This window comes from Misgurnus anguillicaudatus, unplaced genomic scaffold, assembly GCF_027580225.2.
Source record: "Misgurnus anguillicaudatus unplaced genomic scaffold, ASM2758022v2 HiC_scaffold_29, whole genome shotgun sequence".
NCBI classification, from domain to species: Eukaryota; Metazoa; Chordata; class Actinopteri; order Cypriniformes; family Cobitidae; genus Misgurnus; species Misgurnus anguillicaudatus.
This window is the reverse complement of record NW_027395279.1, coordinates 8,866,852-8,888,072: the sequence shown is the minus strand read 5'-3', so window position 1 is coordinate 8,888,072 and position 21,221 is coordinate 8,866,852. Positions and strand designations below refer to the sequence as shown.

Sequence of the window (21,221 nt, the reverse complement as noted above, 5' to 3'; positions counted from 1 at the left end):
CAGAAATCATGCTGTTAACCCTTAATTGTCCTAATCAGCTTTCTCTCTACATCCAGTCAAGCGGTTTATAAAGTTTTCAATGAAACGGAATGTTCTCATTCCAGAGAGACCTGCAACCCTGAGGTATGTGCTCAACAATACATATTCATATGCAGTCTTATGCTGCGTTCACACCAGCCGCGATAGAGGCGTCAAGTGCGGGTGATTTCAATGTTAAGTCAATGTAAAGATGCGCTTATGGGCATCTGGAGGTCACGTCGCAGTAGACACGATTCCGCCTCATCTGCGCGTCTAGCGCAAATTGAGCGTCGCCGCAGGAAATGCGCGAGTTGAAAAATCAGGAGCTTGCTCTAGTAGTGACGTGATTACAGGAAGCGAAGGGAGTCGCAGAAGTCCCTCCCTTGATGCGAATTTCCATGTAAATGTCTCGATGGCTAGAATTTCACTCGTGGCTTTCACGTGCGAATGAAGCAAGAACACTCAATTCCTCGAATTTCACACCTTAAACGCATCTGGTGTGAACCCACAGTTACAGTGTGTTCACAGCAGATGCGAATGAAGTGAATAAATTGCGCTATTGACGTGTAGTGTAATTGGATGCTTGAACGTTTTGTAGTCTAGCTTATAATCTAAATATGTATATATTTTGCTCAAATTAAGCAAAGAGCAATTTTTACAACTTACCAGATTGCCCCACCTCCTCACTCACATTCTTCCAAGCAAGATCCTTTTTATTCCCGTTTCTATAAAAGTATGAAAATGTGTCGTCCAGATGTCTGTCTACATACAGCGACGATGTGTTTGTCCTCTGTCTCCACTTGCTAAGTCATAATCACGTCAATACTAGAGCAAGCTCCTGATTGGTTAACGCGACGCGAATAGTTCCTATTTTTCAACTCGCGTGATTTGCACAATCACATGTTACGTTTGTCAAACGCACGAAACTTTCAATATGTGTTGCGTACTTCGCTCAAATCTTTGCATTGACTTAAGATGTAAATCTTTGCATTGACTTAAGATGTAAATCACTTTCGCTTAACCCTTCATTCGCATCTGGTGTGAACGCACCATGAGGCCCTGTGTGCCTATCATATTATTACTGAAATTGTATAGTAGCCTACTTTATTTGATACAAACGCTGTTGTGTAAAGAAAGTTAGTGCAATACACACATGATTCAGATTCATTCAAAGCATCAGCATTGTTTATTTTAAACCCATGCTAACTGACCACTTAAATAAATTGTAAAAAAAGTGTAAAAGGGGGGATCTTTGTAATGTTGGGATCACTGTAGCATAATATAGATCTGATTACAGAAAAAGTTTAAAAGCAATATATAAATAACAGGGCTCCAGACTAACTTTTTTCACTAGTAGCACAGTGGCCCCAGCCTGAAAATTTTAGGGGCACAACCAGAAAATTTAGGGGCACACACTGTAAATCAACATGCTAAACAAATAATCATATTTCTACTAATTTCCACTGTATTACTAATAAATACTTTCATGATAGATGCTGAAAGTACAATGTGCTGTTTTAAATTCAGTGTCACATAACAAAAATAGGCCAAAAGACTTGTCAGACATGTGCGACTGGATGTAAAATTCAGTGGCACACTCTCAAATTTTTGGTGGCAGTCTGGAGCCCTGAATAACCTAGCAAATGGAAAATGCATATGAATAAATATACAACCATTTATTATTATTTTTATCACATTTGTGAGACCTAAAAAAATGAAATGTGGAACAGGTGCTTAAATTAGTAATATTACAATGTAATATAACCTCATGTTAAGAAGATGAATGATCTGTATTGCTCATTTCCCCTGTCTTTGCAGAACTTCACCCTGTCTGACATAAAGAAAGACTGTCCACGCTCCGATTGTCTGTTTGCTTTTTATGGTGGGGAAACGGCGTACCACAAGTATCTGATCCTCTTTCAGTTCTACAACGTCTTCCTGTTCTTCTGGTGTGCCAACTTCGTCACTGCTCTGGGTCAGATGACTCTTGCAGGGGCTTTTGCATCCTACTACTGGGCTTTAAATAAATCCAAAGACATGCCCACCTTTCCTCTCTGTGCCGCTCTGGGCAGATCCCTCAGGTGATGCTAAATTTGTGTTTTTTAGTTAATTTCTGTTCGTTTTGAGGCACTAATGTACTTTTAGCAGATGTTTTAGTGTCATTCATTTCGTTCATATGCAGGTATCACACAGGATCCATGGCGTTTGGCTCTCTCATCCTCGCCATTATTCAGGTTATCAGGGTTTTGCTGGAGTATCTTGACCACAAACTCAAGGGTAAAAGAATAGATTTTAAATGAACTTCTCCCTACTGAAAAATCTAAGACCAGCATAAGCTGGTAGCTGGTTTAAGGTGGCAGTAGCTGGTTTAAGATGGTCCTCCCAACCTGGCAAATCTAGTCAAGCTGGTGGGTCAGCTGGTCTTCCAGCCAGACCAGCTAAGTCCAGCTAGACCAGCTTAAAAAGTGACCAAAACACAGCTAGACCAGCTTGCTACACCAGCTAAAACCAAGCTGGGAAACCAGCTAAAACCAGCTCACCAGCTTATGCAGGTTTTAGCTGGATTTTTCAGTAGGGTTCTGTGTGTCATGATGTCTTTACTTGTTTTTTATATACTGCATATTATTTATTTTTAATATAATAAAATGTTTAAACTTGTATTGTGTCATGTTGTTGTCTTACACTGCAGGCTTGAGGGAACGATGTTTCAATCCTTTGTAAATTTGACTTTGACAATTGGTTGTGTGCTGGCCTAACAATCTTGTTCTTTGTTTTCCATCCACAGGAGCAGAAAATAAATTTGCCAAATTTTTGTTGTGTTGTCTGAAATGCTGCTTCTGGTGCCTGGAGAAGTTTGTCAAGTTTTTGAACAGGAATGCCTACATTATGGTGTGTTATTTAACAATATCTTATGGTCGTTGTTACTTTATTATTATTATTATTATTATTATTATTATTATTATTATTATTAATAATAATATATAATAATAATTAGGGATGCACCGATATGGAAATTTTGGCCGATACCGATAACTCTTTATATTTGGGGGCCGATAAACTATATATATATATAAGTGGTTCAACAAACCAAAATAATCCATCATTTATCGGCTTTCATTTATCGGCCTAATTTTGCTATCAGACCGATAACCAATAATATTAAAAATAAGCAGTTATATCGTGCACCCCTAATAATAATAATAATAATAATAATAATAATAATAATAATACCATCTGAAGAAACTAAAAAGTATCAAAATTAACACAATACAGACAATGTAGATGATGTTAATATATCAGCAGATTAAAAATAAAGTATTTTTTTCTGCCACAGGTGGCCATACATGGGAAAAACTTCTGCAGGTCGGCACGGGACGCCTTCTTCCTCTTGATGAGAAATGTCATCAGGTGGGTGACAACAAAGTCCCTTTAGGGAATGTTTGCAATGCTTCCATGCAGTTATTTTAGGCATGCAAGACTAAAGTCCTATCAGCACTTTCTGTTGAACACAACAAAAGATATTTTGATAAATGATGGTAATAACACATAGTAGGAAAACAAATCCTATGGAATTCGATGGGTATCATCAACTGTGTACTTGCCGTCACTTATCAAAATATCATAATTTTTTCACAATACTTTCATAATATTTGTTTTCCTACTATGGAAGTCAGTGGTTACACTTAGCTGTCTGCTTACCATCATTTATCAAAATATCTTCTTTTTTGTTCATCAGAAAAAATCAGATTAGACCATTAGCATCGCCATTAGCATTAGCATACCATGTTACGGCAGCAAAGTATTTGATTATTACATCAGAATGAGAGTATAGTTCCTAGCCATATCTGCCTAGAAAATCTTAACTTTAAATTTTCTGACGGTCTTAGTACATGTTGTAACTACAGAAGTCAAGTTTTAAATAGGAAAAATATATGTAAATCTTTGGTTATTTTTGAGCGCGATGCTAATGGTCTAATCAGATTCAATGGATTGTGCTAAGCTATGCTAAAAGTGCTAGCGCCAGACCCGGAGATCAGCTAAATTAATTTTAAAACTGTAAGAATCAAATATTTAAAACTAGGGGAGCTGGAAAATGAGCATATTTTCAAAAAAAAGTGGAGTGTCCCTTTAATGTATAGTTCACCCAATAATAAAGATCTTGTCATTATTTACTTACCCTCGTGTTGTTACAAACCTGTTCATATTGCTGCTGATTTGTAATAAAGCAGGAAAGAGAAGCACCATTGACTTCCATAGCAGAAAAAAATAGTACTATGGAAGTCAATGGTGTTTAAAAACGGTTTGGTTTCAGACATTGCTGCAGCAGGCAACAAGGCAGCTCACTAGGGAGCGTCATTAAATTACAGCATGTTTTACAATTGTTTAATAATCTTACAGGGTGGTAGTCGTGGATAAGGTGACAGATTTCATCTTATTCCTTGGAAAACTCCTCATTGTGGGTCTTGTGGGTAAGTGTGCATTTTGGATCTAAATATTTAACTAAAATAAAGATTACATTTAAAGAGAATGCTTTTACCTAGTTGAGCAATATAAACAGAATCATCTGCTTATGTGCTAATATATATTCTATGCACTGATATGGAGGCATTTCTGATCCCTCTTTATCTTTTAGGAATCTTCGCGTTTTTCTTTTTCTCCGGACAAACTGATGCATTTAAGGGGGCCGCACCCAGTCTCCATTACTACTGGGTTCCCATTTTGGTATGTGAGCACGTGTGAACTGTTGGGTTAAATGGAAGAAATGGTTGTGTAATGTACAGGGTTCCCACAGGTCCTCGAAGTCCTTAAAAGTTTGTGAATCTGGGGGAAATAATTTAAGGCCCTGGGAAGTTTTTAAAAAATATATACATACATAGATACAGATCATTGAAAGTGCTTGAATCTATTTTATGCAAGAAGTATTCTGGGGAAAAAATCCATATTATTTCCTGTGTAGTGTAGGATATTATCATAAAAATTCTAGACTTTTTAAGCACACGTGCTAAACTGTTCACTTTAAATGCTTACGGTACATATTCTGTATGCGAATGTTAATTCATACCAAAATGCATTTTTGCATAGTTGTGTTTGACACATGAAAACGTCTCTGGTATATAACTGTTGTTCCCTGAGAAGGGAACGAGACGCTGCGTCTCCCTTGCCATACTTCCTGCGTCCCTGTAAAGCCGTCTTTGGCAATATTTCAGATAGCGATATACTTCCTAGCTTCCGCGTCACCCCGTTTTTGTTGTTTAGCCTCACCATTGGTTGAATTTGATATACACATTTAGACGCACTTACCCCTGGAGGCGTCCCCAAAGTGTCACCGCAGTGACGCAGCACGAGTTCCCTCGAAAGGGAACTGTAACAATGTATCTTAAAAGGTAACACGATGTAACCTTGCTCTCACTTGAAATGTGTCCCCACATTTAGTCCTTGAATTTGAGGGTATTGGACCTGAAAAGTCCTTGAAAGGCTCTTGAATTTGAAGTTAACTAAGGTGTGGGAACCCTGAATGCAAATTAATATAGAAAAATGTATAGTAACATAATAGACGTCAAACAAATTGTCTGAATATATGTGTTTCTGTTGTTTGATTAGACGGTGTTGGTGGGCTCCTATCTCATTGCTCACGGGTTCTTCAGCGTTTATGCTATGTGTGTGGACACACTCTTCCTCTGCTTTTGTAAGTACTCACCATTGTGCTTTTACATTATATAGTAAGTATAATATTGGTATCGATACCAAGTACTATTGTGACAACTTGTTAGTAGGTTAAAAATCAAATAAAAGATTAGGCAAAAAATAGATATAACCTTGATATCTTAAGACATACCAGAGGGAGGATGTTTGGTCTTTTTTCAAAAATGAAATTTTCCTGAGCTTATTGTTACTGATAGGACCGATTCTTTATTTTGCATGGCAGCGCATGCAAAACCTCTAAATATATCTTGAACCTTTCTAAACGGAGACTTGTTTTCTGGTGTGAGGTGTTTCTAATCTGTCAATGGTACTTGTCTGTTTGTTTCAATTGATCTAAAAAGCGTTTCTACCTTCCTGTAATAACCTGAATCTTTCTCTTTCTCTCTTCCTCTGTGCTCATTCTTTTCTTTTCATTGTTCCTTTTAATTTTTTATCCACCCCTATCCCAAAATCTGTTGCTCACAATCCATATAAACGGACACATTTATTATGAATTACACTCTTTATACACTGATAACCCCGACCCACTTTAACCCATTAACACGACACAAAGGTGAAGACCTTGAGCGTAACGACGGCTCTGCTGAACGCCCGTATTACATGACCGCGACTCTTCACGAGATTCTGCTGAAGGACCCGGAAGACCCCGCTACCCGAACCCCTGTCTCGCGCGACGAGACCATGCAGCTGACAGCTCCAGACAAAACCAAACAAAGCAGTGATGCTTACAACCAGTAATCCTGATGAACATTCTCATCTGCCTTTAAGTACTGGAACGATATCTCATAACTATCTAGTTTATTATACCGAAGAATGAATGCTTACAAATTGATTTAGCCATTGTCATGTAGAAGTCGTTTACAAAAGTTAACGTTTGTAATGATTTAATAATATATTCTGGATATTATGAATAATGAAGGTGACACAAATCAGAAAATTCTGTCATTGTTTACTCGCCCTCATGTTGATCCACAGAGAGAAGTGCTTCCACAAAAGTGGAGTCAAATAAACCTTCGATGATGTGTTTGCAGAGAATAACAGATGTAGCTATACGATGCAATTTTTGTACTAGTATTAGTCTTTTTTTATGTTTGGACATCATTTTTTTCTGTCATGGACATCAACAATGTGTCTTAAGACTAATGTTGCTAAAAATTGCTGCACTTTCTTCAGACTGTAAGCCATATATTTTTAAAGCCACAATATGTAGGATTTTCACCACTAGAGGTCACTATTACACAGTAGCACAATGCTGTATAACCGTAACCAGTGGCGGCCGGTGACTTTTTTTTCGAGGTGAGGTCGTCACAATATGTATGTAGCCCGTCATGTGTGTGGTTCGTAATTTCAAAATATGTGTTCAGCGCGTCAAGTGAACCTTTGTGCATCACATGTCTTGTCAAAATAAGTGCCTGCTGCAGACGCGTCTAAAGGGTTTATGATAAAAGAGATGCTCGCATTTGCCAGATACTCGCATTATCTCATGCGTAATCACAGTTTACTGTTAAGGGGAGTGTCTTGCGTGTATTTTGCGCAAGGCTTTCAACCGGTTCACGGAACGAAAACCAGAAACTTTTGATGTTTTGCAAGGAACAGAAACGAAACCAGAAACTTTTGTTTCCGTTCATTGGCAAGATTTCTGTGCGATATGACTCGTTGAAGTTTACTTCTGGTCGTTGTTGACTCATCGGAGAAATGAGAAGCTTGCCACCAGCAAGTAGCCTACTCAAGCCCAAGTCTCTAATGCTCAATCATAAGAGGTAAATATTGTAGGCTACCAAGTTTCTCAAGATGTCTGTGTTTTAATACTAATTAGTGGTGTAACGGATCGCAGTTGATCCGTGATCTGTATAGATCACGAACTACAGTTCGGCTCGCTTGCGATTCGCGGATTAATACGCAAATTTAAATAGGGTGAAAGTTGATGATTTGCACGTGTTTCAAAGGCTTAAAATGTTAACACTTAAGTGATTTTAAACAATTTAACCACAAAAAGGCGCTAAAGTGAACAATTTTCTGTACGCACAGACGCACATGCAGTTGAATGTGTCTAATCCAACTCCAATCAAACGTGATTATCCCTATGCCCTTCAAAGATCAGAACTCTTGATGTATAAACTTGAGAGAGAGAGAGAGTTGCGCTACTGTGTCTCATACTGTAGTCCATTAAAATATATTTTGGCGAATAAAGCACTGAAAAACAACGTAATTTACACTTTATGTGGAGCGACTGTTTATGCTGCAACTTCTTCCCGAAGCACTGTTTGGAATTCGTCCTCCGTCTGTGTGTGTGCGCATGTTTATGTGCATTTAAAAGTGCATACACGGAGAGACGCGTTTCAAAAAGAAAGCAAACAATCTTTCTGTTCTTGACAGGACACGTACAAACATATGATCTCGAAATACCACAGTATTCTTTTTCTAGTAAAAAAAATTAGTTTAAGTTGATTGCCAATAAACGACATGGCAGAAATTGTCCTTTTCTTGATTCATGTATAATGCTGAAACAAATGTAGGCATGTCAGAATTACAGTTATGCCGCTTACATGATGTAGCCTTTTTGTAATGTTTGATGACAAGATAGAGATTTAAGGAAAATTATGTAGCCGGTTCAGGAACATCAATTTTAGGGTTGAACCGAAAACCAGAAACGTTCAAATACTGTTTCTGTTCGGAACGAACCAATTAGGAAAAAATCTGGTTCAAAGCCCTGATTTTGTGAACGTGAGCGTCTCTTTTATCATAAACGGTTTTGACGCGAGTGCAGCAGGCACTTATTTTGTCAAAGCACGTGATGCACAAGACGCAATAAACACATATTTTGAAACCACAAGCAACACACGACACTTCCAACACATATTTTGAATTTGTGCCCCTCGGATGAGCAGTCACAAGCCGCCACTGTCCATCACGTCTGCGTTTGTCCACTCGTGCTGCCATAGTTTCTACAACCAAGAAACTAAGGATACAGTGAATATTAAGTCACTTGTAAGGGTGACAAGGGAGAGCCATTACTCATATAAGGCAGTTGTAGTTGAGCAAGGCATGTTATCCCTAATTGCTCCCCGTGCGCTGGGATAGCTGCCCAGTGCTCTGTGTGTGTGTGTGTGTGTGTGTGTGTGTGTGTGTGTGTGTGTGTGTGTTCACTACTCTCTGGGATGGGTTAAATGCAGAGCTCACATTTCGAGTACACTTTGCATACTTAACAAGCATATCACTTTCACTAAAACAGGAATTTCTCTGGTACTTTTGGGATAATGCAAGCACTGCATTACATATCTGACACTGTGCCAGCGGTTTTTGGATATTTTATAACATTTACAAAAACATATTGTGGCTTTAATGCACTTTAAAGAGTTTCGTGTCAATCTATGAAGCGATGCACAGAAGCAAAACTAAAACACCTTATTGCCTTGTGTACTAATCTTTGTCTTGGACAAATTTCCTGTAACTTTCTTCTATAACTTATTTCTCTATTTTTACTTGACTTTTGGATTGTGCTCTATTTAATCTATTGTTTCGTAATCTTTAATAACTGCTGTAATAAGTCTGATAATCTGTGCAATAAACAATGTGCAAGACGTTTAGGTCAATCTGCATTATTTGTTGAATTCAATCAAGTTTTTTTGCTTTTTCATGATATGTTAACACGTTATTGTTCCTCAACGCTTTTCACATTTCCTTTAACACAGTGGAGGACCTGGAGAGGAATGACGGCAGCGCAGAACGGCCTTATTTTATGTCTGAGAAACTTCTCCTGGTCTTGAAGAAGAAGAACCAAGCCAAATAGTCTGTCAAGCTTCGAGACAGTGTCGTGTATGCGTGTTTCTCATACCTCAGTGCCTTTGGGAAGTGCCTTAAACATGAGTCACATCTGTGGCCTGTTTTTTAGACGATCTTATCAACTGATGAGATTATACAACAATGGACCTCTGTATCTTAGCCAAAAATCTACTTTAAAAATACAAACACGCCAAATGACATTAGAATGAGGTAAAATCACACCTTTGCTGTTTTGAGCTTTTAGTTTTTTGTAACACCTGCAAAACATCTCAATGCCCAAAGTTTCATTTAGGTTTTGACACTTTTTGAGATGTATTTCTTTATGTAAATTATATTGCATTTGTTGCAGGTTTTATATAAAGGTGCAGTGAATCTTTTTCTCTGTGCTAGTTTTTTTTTTAGCATTTTCATATTGTGCCTGATTATTCATACATATGACTTAGATAAAAGTATAATAATGGTTACATATTTCATATGCATGTTCACCGGTGAACCGGCAGCTCATTATGATAATAAGAACTGACCTGATGTATCTGTAAGACAATAAACTTAATGGTTTCTTGCTTGAACAATGTTTGAACATAGAAGAGTTAGGAGTTTTGTTACTGTTACTGCTTTTGCATGTAGATGCACTTCTTTATGTGGTAAATAAACAATTTTTTTTATAATAACCAAGTGAAATATGTTTGTTTGATACTCAATTTGTATGCTGTTTTTGCCACAGTAACCTGCAAGTGGTGTTGTGTCGTATATGTAAAGGATAATCCACGGCTAGCCATGCATAAAGGATTTTAATGCATGACGAAGAGGCGGAAAACCACCCGACACGAAGCGTTTTTTTTTAGAGTCAAACTAAAATAACAGCCTCATGCAAAGCATTCTGGGAACAAGAAATTATCAACCACCTTTTTCTGTTTTTTGCTTCAGATTTTGTTTCCCAGAATGCTTTGCTTGATGCTGTTATTTTTGTTTTACTTTGTACAGACAAAGACTTGTAAATGTTTAATGTTCATTTAATTTTGAACAAAATGTTGCCAGTAAATAACATAAATTTAAATCTACGATAATTTACCAGCAACCAGCTGCAAGTAACACTTGTTTTTTTTACAGTGAGAATATTAACTGCTTTTTTAAGTGAATGAGATTTTCACACAACCCTTTTAAATAGGTGCTAAACTTTAACATTTTTCCAGAGTTTCCACTAGATGGAGCTATTAACAAAGCACTTGATATTATTAAAGACACCATTGAGTGGCGCATGAGCTCTAAATATTTTTATAAACTAGTTGTGCTTATTTAAAGAAGAGTATTCAGTATAAACTAAAGCATGTTGTCATGAACACATGTGTATATAAAAAAATTATTTTGTAAAATATTAAAATTCTTCCACAGGTTCTCCGATTGCCTTGAATATAGAAAATGAGCTCTCTCTTATTTTGACACCCTATTGGCATCCCCTTCAAACAAGATCATACAATTTTACATCCAATGTTACATACAACAAATACACATCATGTAACAAATTGTCTATTAAAATTTTATAAGGGAAAAATTATTTTGTGTGCTTTTTACTGAACCAATTTTTCATTGACCTTTGAACCCTTTGATCTAATGGTGCACTCTAAAAAATACTGGTTTATTTTCAACCCAGTGTTGGGTCAAAAAGGGCCATCCTGGCACTTGGGTTGTAATTTAACCTATAGGTTCTTTCAACCCAAATTGCTTGGTTTTATGCCATTGTTGGGTCAAATAGAACCATTTACTGGGTTAATTTAACCCAACGGCTGGGCTCATCCCTTTTTGACGCCCGCTATTTTTAGAGTGTTATAATTAATGATCAGGCAGTAACTGATAGCACTTTGATCAAATGTCATATAGGCATCAGATTGACAGTACTTCACCCTAATGATGCTAGTGAAACGGTGGGGGCAGCAATCACATTTTAGGGTGGCTGTGCCAAGGTTGTACTGCCCTATATTTTAGACTCAAGGGCCACATCAGGTTTTGAAATACAGTTGAAGGGCAGCATACTATGTGAACAGCAAATTTAGCTTTATTTATTCCAAATCAACACTCAATCATTAATGTAATATATTTATACACTAACCTAAAGGATTATTAGGAACACCATACTAATACTGTGTTTGACCCCCTTTCGCCTTCAGAACTGCCTTAATTCTATGTGGCATTGATTCAACAAGGTGCTGAAAGTATTCTTTAGAAATGTTGGCCCATATTGATAGGATAGCATCTTGCAGTTGATGGAGATTTGTAGGATGCACATCCAGGGCACCAAGCTCCCGTTCCACCACATCCCAAAGATGCTCTATTAGGTTGAGATCTGGTGACTGTGGGGGCCATTTTAGTACAGTGAACTCATTGTCATGTTCAAGAAACCAATTTGAAATGATTCGAGCTTTGTGACATGGTGCATTATCCTGCTGGAAGTAGCCATCAGAGGATGGATACATGGTGGTCATAAAGGGATGGACATGGTCAGAAACAATGCTCAGGTAGGCCATGGCATTTAAACCATGCCCAAATGTCACTAACGGGCCTAAAGTGTGCCAAGAAAACATCCCCCACACCATTACACCACCAACCTGCACAGTGGTAACAAGGCATGATGGATCCATGTTCTCATTCTGTTTACGCCAAATTTTGACTCTACCATCTGAATGTCTCAACAGAAATGGAGACTTATCAGACCAGGCAACATTTTTCCAGTCATCAACTGTCAAATTTTGATGAGCTTGTGCAAATTGTAGCCTCTTTTTCCTATTTGTACTGGAGATGAGTGGTACCCGGTGGGGTCTTCTGCTGTTGTAGCCCATCCACCTCAAGGTTGTGCGTGTTGTGGCTTCACAAATGCTTTGCTGCATACCTCGGTTGAAACAAGTGGTTATTTCAGTCGAAGTTGCTCTTCTGTCAGCTTGAATCAGTCTGCCCATTCTCCTCTGACCTCTAGCATCAACAAGGCATTTTCGCCCACAGTACTGCGGCACACTGAATGTTTTTCCATTTTCACACCATTCTTTGTAAACCCTAGAAATGGTTGTGCGTGAAAATCCCAGTAACGGTGCAGATTGTGAAATACTCAGACCGGCCCGTCTGGCACCAACAACCATGCCACCCTCAAAATTGCTTAAATCACCATTTTTTCCCATTCTGACATTCAGTTTGGAGTTCAGAAGATTTTCTTGTCCCGGACCACACCCCTAAATGCATTGAAGCAACTGCAATGTGATTGGTTGATTAGATAATTGCATTAATGAGAAATTGAACAGGAGTTCCTAATAATCCTTTAGGTGAGCGTACATGGACATTTATCTTTACCCTGCTTTTAGGAACATAATTTCATATTTTGGAAAAACATTACCTCTACTCTTGTGCATATCATTAATACAGTTCGTAACATACATTTTTTTCTTCCAATGCGATGTGAATATATTTCCTTGGATTGAAGTATAGGGCTAAATATATTTTTTATGCTTTAAAATGTATTTACTTTTAAAATATATTTCAAAATATGGCCAAAGATATATACGTGCTCTTTGGCGACCCCCACCAGGTGGTGGTGCCTTAGGCAACCGCCTAGTTCACCTATGCCTAGAAACATCCCTGCCTATAACAGAGGACTGTGCTGCAAAAATAATTTCCAAACTATCATATCTCACTCTTTTTCAACAACTTATGTTATCTTTCCACTTTCCAGTCAAGATGAAAGCTGTGAAAACCAGTAGTTAAAAACAAACATGAACATGTTAAATTAAGTTCTTACACCAATATATTACTGTAAAGGTACATGGCAGATCTACATGAAGACACATGAACTGTCCTATAATTACCCTTGGGCGGTTGTGTTGTGCCACAAATACCCACAGTGTATAAAAATTCCCAACTGAGCTTGCTTAACAACAATACAGAGACACAATTCCCATTATGATGTTCAGTGATCTCTATGACACCCACATCTCCAGTGACTGATGTCTTTTTGTTATACTGAAACCTAATTTCTTATAACCCATACTCCTTTATAGTATATTAGAGCTTGGATTTCATGTTATTGTGCTAAATATGGGTGCTTTGTGTGTACAGTGACATTACAGTATGTGTGCATTTGTTGACCACAGTTTATTTTATCTCATTTAATTAATTTACTAAATTAAGTACCTTGTTAGATATCAGTAAAAGATTGACCCTCATAATAATGAAGCCCACATGCTTTCACCAACGTGTGAAATGTTATCAGCCAGATCAGATGATCCACAGTGACGCCAGTGTCCGCGTCACACAGATCCCATGGGACAGATACACACAACCCCGTTGGCCTTCGTTGTGCACCGACCAAAAAAACTCTAACGTTACCCTTAGGCTGTTCATTCTGATCTTTGACTCAAGGAGGGTGGAAGAAATGTCCCTGTGGTTTATGGCAGTGTTCCTCTGGTGAACAACAGGGGGAAAGCGATGCTAAATTCAAATAGTAAATACAACTTTTATTTTGTATGGCTGAAGTAGTGCAATGCACTTCATACACAATAAAAAATGTAATCAATATAATCAAAAGATTATTTGTTAAATTAATGTTACGATCTTACGATAAATATCCACAAAACGTAAGTAATATTGCCATTATTATTATTTGTCACATATATAACAGGAAAAGTTACAGCGTTTTGTTGATGCTGTAGCGCCGCTCCCCAAAACAAAGCTTTTGATTGGCCGAGCGGGACGTCAGAATTCCCTTCGCGAATCAGAAGGAAGCGTTAAGCACGTGGAGGTGGGAGCGGTCTAGTTTTGTTTGACTCCATTTGTCGCTGCGCAGACATATCAGCATATGACATAGAAGTACCGCGAGAGCGATTCATAAGCACAGCTCTGAATACCGCTCTCGCGGTACTTCTACGTCATACAAATGCCTGCGCAGCTCCACTAATCTGCAAGCCCCTCCCACCTTTTTATCTCCTCAAGAGCGCAGGTAGAGCGAATCACTTTTCTGCCGGTCTGTCACGATTGAAGCAAATTCATTTTTACAAAATGATTAATTTTTACATTCTTGGATGTTATGCGGATTACAGCACTGGCTTTAACGTCGTTTTAGTGTAATGAATAACTGAAAACAAACTTTTATAACAGCTTTAAGAAGCGTTTAATGCAGTAACGGTTACGTGAAAAAGATGTTTTATTTCACAGCCAAGGCATCTATTTTATGCGTCTAGTTTCTATTTATTTATGTTTTGCACTTATGGTTAGTCATGGAAAGGATTATGTCATAACAGCATTCTCGTAAAAATGGGAAAATGGGAGTTGACAATGGTAAGATAATGCATGCTTTGTATTTATGATGTCTCATGCAAATCCAATGTTATTATATTATGAATTCAGACCTCTCCAGTCGCAGTGTGTTTCGGTAGACACTGTAAATATAGTAACATATCATGTTAAGATGCTTGTCCCAGCACCTGACAGCTATAACTCAGTGCAGTGTCTGTATTATGATGACAGAGGAGCCCATTATAAAGTATATGGGTCAAAGAATGGAGTACAATGCAATATTTTAACATGCATGCTTTTATGTCTTGTAATTATTATTATGAAATGGCTTACATCCAAAACAACATGAAGTCTATTGCAATATATTATTAACAATTAATAAAGGGTAGGCCCAAACATTGGGTAGTGTTTGTAGCTTTTAGGTTTTAAGTGCATCAGTATATTTCTATAGTGTTACTTGTAAAAACCTAGTTCAAAATCATGTTTTTTGTAGAAGCTGTTGACAAAACAAACACTGACATGCAATAAGACCAGAATCATGAGGGTTGATTTTTAGCAAAAGGTTCACCTATGTCCTTAGGGCACTCCCAGCAAACACATAACGTTACTTTAATGTTAGTTTTTTTGTTATCTTGGTTATTTTTCATGGGAACGTTCTTTTTAGTTTTTTTTTTTTTTTGCAACCACAAAATAACGTTCCCTTAACGTTGCAGGGTGGTTATTTTAAATCTAAAATCAAGTTAATTCTAAATAACTTATACAGAACGTTCTCTAATGGTTATTATATGGGAACGTTCTTTTTGGGATTTATTATTTGCAACCACAAAATAACGTTCCCTTAACGTTGCAGGGTGGCTATTTTTAAATCTAAAAATAAGTTAATTCTAAAAATAACTTATACAGAACGTTCTCTAATGAATATTTTTTGGGAACCATAAAATAACGTTCCCATAAGGTTGCAGGGTTAGGAGAACGTTATTCTAACGTTAAAACAACGTTAATCTAACTTAAAAAACATTCTATTTTCGTAAAGAAAACTCCTGGCTAACCAAAAACAAACCTTGGAAAATAATGGTCTGGGAACGTTTTGAGTACCAAAAGCTAACGTTAGGTGAACGTTTTGGGAACCAACATTTTTAAAGAGAGACTATTCCCTCAAAATCATTGACAGGATCCCAACAACACGTTTTCATTGTGACAACTTGCCCCATATGGCAAAGCTATGCTTGTATTAATTAAACTATAACTTTTTTCCTGGGTAGCACTGGTGGAAGTGTTTGAAAGTTTATTGTGATCAAAATCTCAAAGTGTGTTTTTATACAGAAAATGACTGTTTCAAAAATAAACCTGCCCTGAAGAGTATGCCCTGGTCTTTTCCAAAACAGTTGATTTCACAGTTTCCAGTCATCACTGTTACATAACTGTGTAATGTTGTATAAGACACATGACTTCAACTTCACCTGCATTTTGCATGATAATGGTATGCAAAACCTGTTTTCCACCTTGATTAAATCGCATTGTCATTTTGCTATGTAGTTATTTCGTGCAGTCTGTTCTTTTGAATTAAAATTATCAACATCATCCTGCAGTCTTAAGGCTTGGGGCTGTGCGTCATGTGTCTCTGTTTTGGCCGCTATGATATTTGGGCTAGTGGATGTGGGCAGTTAAAGCTAAGCCAATGTAAATGACCTAGTGGGCAGCAGTATCAATGCAGCTTTTGTGGAATAACCTAATCCTTATTTTTGCAAATTTTTTTTGTTCTTCTGTAATGCCAAACCCCAACATATCTGTACTGTAGGATAAACAAAATGTAAAATGTTCTCTTGCTAAGAATCTGCTACATGTAAATGAATAAACATGTCAATGTAATGTAATATGTGCGTCATATAAAATAATGGAGATGTACTGTACTGTATGTACAGAAGGTACCGTAGATGATGTTTCTCTTCTTTGGCCTTGCGTAACAGCCAGTTCCTCTCGTGCCTGCTCCTATCAGATGTCAAATGCCCATGACCTGGTGTGATCAAGTAAAAATGTTGTGAATGTTATGCACGCAGTTCAGATTGATAAATTTGAAAAAAAAATATGACAATGTTGGAAAGGACTAGCTGGAGATGTTAAAGACCCAAGAAATATCAATTAGTCCATGTCTGTGGGATTTAAGGCTAAATATATGTTACTGTAAGTTGACTAAATTCACATAGATGAGACACCTTTTAAAATTCATGCCTTATATCATATAATACAGCTTTAATTATACATTTTGTGTATATATAATGATATGTTTTGTGTCTCAGGCTTACAATAGTGTACCAGGTGCATGTCCTTTGAACTACAACACTTGAGCTGTGGATGGGTTTTCATTATCTGCCATCTTTGTTAAGTGGAATAAATCAAAAGCCACTTTATATTGCTTATTCATCAGGAAAGGTTTATGTTGGGGATGAAACGATACAAAATTTCTATGCCGATACAGATATTCGATTACTAAGAATCATATCTGCCCAATGTCGATACTGCGAGCCAGTGTCTGAAACGTCCAATAGTGGGAAAATTTTCTTTTATCTGCCAATACCAATTATATGCCGATACATCGGTCCATCCCTTTTTTATTACATACATAGATAGAGATTATAAATGACAATAATTGTGGTTTTTAGCGTTGTTTACATTGCAAATTTGCGCAAAACTTTGCAATTCCATTAATCAATGATATGTGACTGAAACATAGTTTTTCCTCTCATGATAAGTCATTCCTTACATCACGTCGATTGATGTTGGTAGGTTTACTAATATCGCATCCACCGCACTAGGCAGTATTTTTAACTGAAGGAGATGTAAGAGTATTATCCCAATATTAATGCCAAAGCCCTCTATACTATGAAGGGGCAATGTATAGTTGTTTCTTGGAGGTAATAGTACATTATTTTAAATTAAAAGAGATGTAGGAGTGTTATCCAAACATTATTGGCAAGGAAATCCTCTTATGGTGCATTCCCATCAGCGGCGGTAAAGGCAGAAAAAATGCGCTATTCGCACGTAGTTGGACGCTTGAACATTTGAGTTCACTCGCGTGAAAGCCCCGCGTGAAATTCTAGTCATTCGAGACATTCACGCGGAAATTCCCGTCATGGGAGGGGCTTCTGCGACTCCGCTGAGACTATGCCACTACGCTCGCTTTCTGTAATCACGTCACTACTACAGAAAGGTCCTATTTGGTTTACGCAGCGCGAAAATCCGCCGAACTTCAGATTTTTCAACTTGCGCGTTTTTCCGCGAAATGCTCATTCCACGCCATTCGCGCAGGATGCCTAATCATGTCTTTGCATTGACTTAACATATAAATCACTCACGCTTGCCGCGTCTACCGCGTCTGCTGTGAACCCTGCATTATACTTGGGAGCAGATATTGAGGTGTTTCTGGGAGTTTTTAGAACATACACAGTCATTTTTAAATAATAATTATGTGACCTACTTGCATCAGGTGACTTGAAAATGCAAATAAACTGTTTCCATTGCAGTTAAGCGAAATACACCTTTTCCGAATTGCCTGAAAAGCCACCTCATGCGAGCGTAAAAACTTTTTTGCTATATATGGGAGTTTTTTCTTTAGCTGTATTTTAAATTCGCAAATGTCAATTTGCGCAATTAAAGGGTAATAGAAACGCAGCTAGAGTTACTCTTGCAAATATAATCTATACATGTTACAAATATAAACTTAAAAGAGCACCTATTTCATTGCTTAAAAACAACGTATGTATTTGGTATATTACAATGTGTTCGCGTGGTTTATAGTAAAAACACATTATTTTCCACATACTGTACCGTACATTTTTGTAGCTCCAGATTTCACTCTATTTCCTGAAATGCACAGATTTGAAAAGATCTGTGTCCCTGATTGGCCAGCTAATCTGTAGGTTGTGATTGGCCTGAATACCTTTGATGTCAGCAGGAAATGTGAAGCTCCTTACCATGTTTGAAAAATTCGGTTGCTAACATGAGTTAAATTAGAGGATGTAAGTCCAAAGCCAGAAGAATTAAAATAATGTCGGTCTTGTCTACATCACCAATCCCAGAAAGTAAACTGTTACCTACAATCCGTGTGTTTGTTGTACTCCAAGAAAAGAGAAAAGAAATTTATGTTGGAGATGATAACTTGCGTCATCACTTTGGGGTTGTACCTTTTGTATATCGTTAAAGCAACACTAAAGAGTTTTTGCTCTTTGCTCCCCCTACAGGTTAGAAGCGTAATTGTCCATTACCACTGTCGTAAATACTGCAGCATAGCTGGCTCTGATTGGTTTGTAGGTCTGCCGTAAAGCAAGTTTTTGTAGTTTTCACTCGAACTACAGGACCGCGACCCGACAGTTGGAAACTTCTTTAGTGCAGTTTTGGCCAATAGAGGGCTGCAAAGCGAATGTGAAAGTGCCGTTCACCCTGTTTCGAGTGGATGAACGACTGAAACTTTTTTGGAAACATTATTTAAAGGTAAAAAAAACTCCTTGGTGTTGCTTTAACATGTACTAATACACACTTTTTACTAATACAAATTTTAAAACGTGAATCAAACAAAAGGTGGTCTTTAAAACATGAGCCATATCACAGAGATCTGGGGTGGTCCCTTTTGACCTGGGAACCAACTTAACAACCACCCAGACTACCGTAGCAACCTTCTAGTGACCACCCTAGCAACCACATCCTAAAACATTAAAATCCAAACCCGATAGCATCACACTGGCAACCACACAGAATAGACTCATGGCGGCAAGTTTTTAGTTTGCTTTGCTTTTCTGTACAGTCAGGTAGAATGATGCTCATGTAACTTAAGCTACTCATAGCAAGCATTTAAACATTAGTCTCTTGTTTTGCTTTTTCCCTCTTGTTTATCCTTTTTAGTCTGTCAATAATGGACCATAATTGATAGTCCTTTGTGTCACACCAGCTTATTATAGCATTTTACAGTCAGTACTTAACTCATACTCAGCGCTACAACTAATCCTGGCTCATTAATGCACGTGTGGACTTGCCTTAATGGTGAAGTGACATCACCTGCCAGTCAGTCTGTGTGTAGTGTGTAATAATAACTCTTTGTCCTCTCTATGCTTTTAAATCTTATGTCTATGTTTGTAAATCCAGGATGCTTTTAGCTGACTGGCCTGTCGTCAGTGTTTTAGAAAAAGTGCATTATGGGTTTTATTTCAACCATGTTCTCCTAGTTTGCATTGATTGGCTGGTGCCAATACAAGGAATATGAACTTTTAAACATTAAGATTTCATGTTAAAATGTGCATGGATGTACTGTATAACTTAATGGGCATTTGATGTTAAAAACTGATCTTAAAAAGGTCAAAAATGCAAATCACATTTTTGAAATTGAACATCACACATGTAAATTAACGGTGTAGCATACTTAAAAATAACGTCTGTATATTTGACACAGGAGCCTGTTCAGGAGTGGGGTGAGGAGCATGAAGATGGGGCGGTGTTTGGGGTCACCCTGCGCAGGGAGCCTGTTCAACAGACGGATGAGCCCACAGAGGCGTTTGTACAGTACAGAACATGTAAGGTGCGCAGGTTAAAAGCGGCTACGCTGGACCGGCTGGTCGCTCACCTACTGGAGCCCTGCTGTCAGGAACAAGACTATGGGAGGATACTGCTGTCCACGTATCGCACCTTTACCAGCTCCAGCAAACTTATTGAGACGCTTTTCCAAAGGTGTGTTTACAGGTTGGTGCATATGAAAATGTCTTGGGTTGGCTGACCACATGGGCAGTAATCGGTGGTTTCTGTGGTTTGTGTGTCTCACATCTGTAGGTTATTTGTTTGTCATTAGTTCATATGAAATAACATTACATGCACACTTCCTTGAGCTCTAATTTCAGTAGGACCATATGTTGCTTGTGTTAATAAATATTTAGCAAGTATCGAAAGTGTGCAGGATTGCATCTTTTTATATTTTTGATTTGACAGTACAACACCAGTAGAAAAAATGGTACTGGGATGGTAACCTAATATGTATCTTTGAAGTTTCAATATGTACCTTTGTGGTACTAATATGCACCCTTTAGGTACAAATTGGTATACTTTTTGAAAGAGTATCACTCCAGTGACATCTTTTGTACTTTTTTTCGATTGTGTAGGTCTGTGCTGTAATAGATTAACTTACTTTGTGGGTTTGTAGAGGTTGTGTATAAAATAAAGTTTTTATATCATAGTTCAGATTTAAAAGCCTCGTATACTGTATCTGCCCCTTAAACCTCGTTCCAAACAATTACAGAATATAACGTTGCACTAAAAATAAACTTTAGCCTCAGGCTTTAATTGTACTGTATCGTACAAGAGGCATCGCTTTCAAAGTTTAGTCTTTGAATGGCCGATGTGGTGTCCGCTACGTTGCATAAGTCGTGCTTAGTTTAAAATGCATTTGTGCACAAAAATGTAAG

General features: G+C 37.7%; 2 protein-coding genes across 4 annotated transcripts in view; both read left to right on the top strand.

The window, feature by feature from the left end:
* LOC129421403 (choline transporter-like protein 2) overlaps nucleotides 1-10,175 on the top strand; it is a 34,572-nt gene extending 24,397 nt beyond the window's left edge. The window contains exons 14-22 of one of the 3 annotated variants that reach the window (XM_073864996.1): nucleotides 39-123; nucleotides 1,837-2,099; nucleotides 2,201-2,295; nucleotides 2,804-2,907; nucleotides 3,353-3,426; nucleotides 4,417-4,487; nucleotides 4,652-4,740; nucleotides 5,620-5,704; nucleotides 9,414-10,175. In XM_073864996.1, coding sequence (XP_073721097.1) covers nucleotides 39-123; nucleotides 1,837-2,099; nucleotides 2,201-2,295; nucleotides 2,804-2,907; nucleotides 3,353-3,426; nucleotides 4,417-4,487; nucleotides 4,652-4,740; nucleotides 5,620-5,704; nucleotides 9,414-9,511 — 964 coding nt within the window. In that variant the 3' untranslated portion in view covers nucleotides 9,512-10,175. Of the gene's footprint in view, nucleotides 1-38; nucleotides 124-1,836; nucleotides 2,100-2,200; nucleotides 2,296-2,803; nucleotides 2,908-3,352; nucleotides 3,427-4,416; nucleotides 4,488-4,651; nucleotides 4,741-5,619; nucleotides 5,705-6,274; nucleotides 7,818-9,413 lie in introns of those variants that run through there. The other 2 variants (XM_073864994.1, XM_073864995.1) reach the window with 2 other exon arrangements.
* Nucleotides 10,176-14,474: 4,299 nt separating this feature from the next.
* LOC129421394 (ral guanine nucleotide dissociation stimulator-like 1) overlaps nucleotides 14,475-21,221 on the top strand; it is a 30,233-nt gene continuing 23,486 nt past the window's right edge. The window contains exons 1-2 of the mRNA XM_073865045.1: nucleotides 14,475-14,820; nucleotides 20,219-20,493. Coding sequence (XP_073721146.1) covers nucleotides 14,797-14,820; nucleotides 20,219-20,493 — 299 coding nt within the window. The 5' untranslated portion in view covers nucleotides 14,475-14,796. The remainder of the gene's footprint in view (nucleotides 14,821-20,218; nucleotides 20,494-21,221) is intronic.